This window comes from Selaginella moellendorffii, unplaced genomic scaffold, assembly GCF_000143415.4.
Source record: "Selaginella moellendorffii unplaced genomic scaffold, v1.0 SELMOscaffold_59, whole genome shotgun sequence".
Taxonomy (NCBI): domain Eukaryota; kingdom Viridiplantae; phylum Streptophyta; class Lycopodiopsida; order Selaginellales; family Selaginellaceae; genus Selaginella; species Selaginella moellendorffii.
In genome coordinates this window covers 197,610-201,561 of record NW_003314320.1, presented here as the reverse complement: position 1 = coordinate 201,561, position 3,952 = coordinate 197,610, and the positions used below count along the sequence as shown (strand labels likewise).

The following is a 3,952-nucleotide window of genomic DNA, read 5'->3' as shown; positions in this document are numbered from 1 at the left end:
TCTCGAATCCTTGAAGAAAAAACGAAGTAGAGTTAGGAGCGAAAGAGAAACATCACACTTACATAGTCATGTAGCGCCTGTACAAACTCATCCAGAGTGAATGGCCACAGACCAATCACGTCTGCGAAGTTAGTGAGCATTCTCCACACCTGAGAGGACGTTTTGTATGACACAAAGGATAACTAGAAAACCACGAGTATACCATGAAGAGGTTAGCAACGTTGTGATTTGAGTCATTCCAGGGAGGAACTCCAATAGGTGGTTTCATGCGGACAGAAGCAGGAGGAAACATCGGCAATTCAACTGTTTTCAGCAAGAAAAACGAGTAAAAAGAAACGTGTAAGACTTTTCACCAGAGTGTCATTTTCTTACTCTTGTTTGGATCAAATTCAGAGCCGGAGATAAGTCCTTGCACAAAAGCTCCCATTTGCATCAGCTCCAGCTGCTCGTCATCGATAAGCCCCGTTGAAAGTTTGGCAAGTTTTTTCGCTGTGGCTCGCTCGTAAGCAGCCCTCAGCTTCGTGGCCTCTTTCTCTCGTCTCATCTCTTCCTTTTGACGAAGCTTTGCAACCTGTGTAACACAAAAGTCCAGGAGTGAACTTGGAAACGAAAAACCAAACACTTACTCGCTGGTTTTCTTTCTGCAATAGCTTTTCCATGCGCTCATACTCTTTCTTGTGCTGCCTCTGGAGGCGCTCCTCTTCGCGAGCTTTCTCCCGAGCCAGCCTTTCAAGCTCCTTTTGCTTCTCCCTGTGAACTTTCTCCGACTCTTTCCTCTCTTGATCCTCTTTCTGCTAAGAAATATACAAAAGCACGAACTCACTCAGTAAAATCCATCACGGCCCAAAGAAACAAAACTAAACCTTTCTCCGCATTGCCTCCTGCCTCTCCATTTCCTTTTTCATCCGCTTATCCTGTGCTTCGTGCTCTTTCGCGATTCGAGCTTCCTCGGCCTGGTAGAGAAAGGATTTAGCAGAGAAAGGACCGAATCCAAGTTTTTCTTACTTTGCGTTTCCTCTCGAGACGGGCTTGCTCCTGCTCGTGCAGCATTATCAATCTCTCGGTACCAGCGATGGCTTTCTCGCTCATTGGCGGACGAACTGGTGGCAAAAGTTGAACCTCGGGTGGTGGAAATGGCATACCGGTTCGTGGCAAAAAGTCCGCTGGAAATCTCATGTCGCTCGGCGGCGGAAAGCCAAGTCCAAGCGTCGGAGCTTGCCGGCTCTCGGTGCAAAAGCCATTTCCAAAAGTCTCCACTCCAGCGGGTGGCAAGAACGAAAGTGGAGAGATTCGTGTGCTAAGTTCGAGAGATTGCTGCTGTGGTTGCTGCTGCTGCTGCTTGGAGCTGGATCGATCGTAAAAGTGAGCGCCAGTTCCAGTCGGATGCTCGGGTATGAACTGGTGCTCGTGAGGAACTCTCGGAGACTGCGGCACAGTCGCGAGTGGAAGAAACGGCGACGAAGAGCTGTTCTTCCTCTTGCTGGACGAAGTCGCCGGGGATGGAGAAAAGTCCGAGGAACCGAGTGCTTGCTACAAAAACAAAGTTTTGAATCAGTCAGTATGCTTAGTGCTATCCACTCACTCTTCCAAGTTTTGGTTCGTGACGAGCGTGAGCTTTGCTCTCGCTGTTGTAAACTCCCTCCGGAGTAGCGAACTGGCTTCTCGGATACTGACTTCCGTGCTCTAAGCGAGAAAGATAAGCAACTAAAGCAAAGAGATCGATGATACGTACCGATTGGAGTATCGAAAGCACCGGGTGGAAGAGGATCAAACTCGTAGCCAAGAATGGGACCATCTTCTCTCATCGGCTCGCCGAGCTGCTCCTCCACCAGCCTGATGGCCGCCACCTCGGGACTCACACTCAACCGGCAATCCAGAGGACTTACGTTGTGGAGTCCCAGCCTCCGGTACGCGCTACCACGGCCACCATTCGTCTCCAAGTCCCTCTTCGCCAATTGCCTCATATGAAAAGCTCGCTCCTCGGGATGCATCATATCGAGAAAGTTGTGAGGAGCGGCGGTGGCGATCGGGAGCACTCGCATTGGCTGCTGCTGCTGCATTGGCGATCCAAAGTCGAGCGACAGGCCGGGATGGTGGTGGTGCGGCGGCGGAGGTGGCGGCGCTGGTGGTGGCGGCGGCGGAAGTAAGTGGTGGTGGTGATCAAGTTGGTATTGAGGATGGATCCTTTGCTGGTTTTTCTTGTGTCGGGTTTCTTCGGTGCTAGTCGTGGTGGTGGTGGTGGTGGTGGTGGTAGAACCTTTGCGGTCTTTTAAGCGCCGGTGGCAAAACCACATCTTTACTTGCCTGTCCGTGAGATTTAGCTGGTGCGAGAGCTCCGATCGGACAATCTCTGATGGGTACTTGTCCTCTACACAACCAAAGAAAGATTTTTTTTTTCCATCAGCCAGGAAAGAAGGAGAGGATCCTATCGAGCTCGAGGAAACCATAGCTAAAAGAACTCGCGGCACACCCAAACCAAATGGAACAGTGATGCTGGTTGCGGTGATAATCTAGAATGAATGCAAACAAAGAATAAACATCCAAGCTTTTTCTTTTCTCTTTGCTCAATGCCTGCCCCGCTCCCTCCCTCGCTCGCTCGCTTTCATTCTTTTCTTCTCTTTTGTTTTGCTCTCGTTTTCTTCTTTAATCCCTGATTGAAAACAATCCTCCATACCTGCATACACTCGCTCCAGAATCTCTAGCTGCGATGGAGTCTTCATCTTGCGCTTTGGGTGATCGTCCCCCATCTCCTCCTCGCCTCGCCCCCCAAAGAATCCAAACCCGAGAAATGCAGCACCCTCTTGCAGATCTAGCGCTCGCTCCTCCACCTCGCCCAAGCGACGGAAGCACAAACCAAAGGAAACCAAAGAGAAAATTAAAAAAAAATTAAAGCCCTCTTTCTTCTTTCGTCCCACCGCTTGCTTGAGCGAGCGACCGAACGAATGCTTTTCCAGCGTCTTCTTGTTCCTTCTTTTTTTTTTTTTCCTCTTTCTCTTCTCCTTCCCTTTTGTTTTGGTTTGTCTTCTAGGTAACGCACACTCTCTCTCTCTCTCACACACACACACACAGAAAACACAGATCACAAGTGACCACCACTCCCACCCATCATCATCGCATCACTCCATCATCACATACCATACATACCACCATAGCCACCGAGCTCTTCTTCCTCTTCCATCGTCCCCCTCCTCTCCTCGCAGGGTAAAAACAGCGGAAAAACGAGAGAGAGAGAGAGAGAGAGAGAGAGAGAGGAGAAAAAACCACTTTTTTTCCTACTCCCCCTCGAGGCCTTCGATCCGAGAGGAAAAAAAATGCTAGTAAAAGGTAGTGAAAAGGGGGAGAGATTGAATGGGCATGGCGATGCTTATGATGGTGTGTTTGATGTGGATGATGATGTGGATGATGTGTGAGCTGCGGCATTTGTTTCTGATGAATGCGGGGGACGCACAATTTCTTCCGGATTATACGCGCAGATCTTTTCCTAAAACCTCTCTAAACCCCTGCTTTAAACAGCGCGACTGGTGGTTTACTCCCGGATTTCCTCGCGCCGCTGACACTTTCTTTCGTTCTTTTTTTCGTTTCCTTCCCGGGGATTCATACGATTGGGTACGACAACTTGCCTTTCATCCAGGAAAAAAGAGGGAAAAAAATGGTAAAAATTTGATGGATGGAGGGCTTGCTTTTTTGTGGGTGTTTGTGTTGCCGCTGGCTGACATTTGGCTTGGTTTTTCCTTTCGCTCTTTTACGAATTGACAGCGAGCGCGCTGTGAAGCAACCTGCAGCAGCTCTGCTCTGGACTGTTCCTGCCTAAAAACAAGAAATTTCTTCCTCAATTCTTTCTTTTTTATAGAGAGAAAAAAAGCAAAAAAACAAAAAACGGAGGGATGGATGAACAACATGAACTATTTTCAGATTTGGGGGTTGTCTTGTCAGGAGCATCTATGGATCCACT

The 3,952-nt window shown here is 48.9% G+C and overlaps 1 protein-coding gene across 1 annotated transcript in view; it reads right to left on the bottom strand.

Moving 5' to 3' along the window:
• LOC9643794 (homeobox-DDT domain protein RLT1) overlaps positions 1-3,514 on the bottom strand; it is a 3,707-nt gene extending 193 nt beyond the window's left edge. Inside the window, exons 1-9 of the mRNA XM_002983583.2 lie at positions 2,675-3,514; positions 1,733-2,368; positions 1,583-1,683; positions 1,006-1,530; positions 864-953; positions 627-791; positions 373-571; positions 203-303; positions 63-149 (exon numbers count right to left, since the gene is read on the bottom strand). Of these exons, the coding sequence (XP_002983629.2) occupies positions 63-149; positions 203-303; positions 373-571; positions 627-791; positions 864-953; positions 1,006-1,530; positions 1,583-1,683; positions 1,733-2,368; positions 2,675-2,747 (1,977 nt within the window). The 5' untranslated portion in view covers positions 2,748-3,514. The remainder of the gene's footprint in view (positions 1-62; positions 150-202; positions 304-372; positions 572-626; positions 792-863; positions 954-1,005; positions 1,531-1,582; positions 1,684-1,732; positions 2,369-2,674) is intronic.
• Positions 3,515-3,952: the final 438 nt, after the last annotated feature.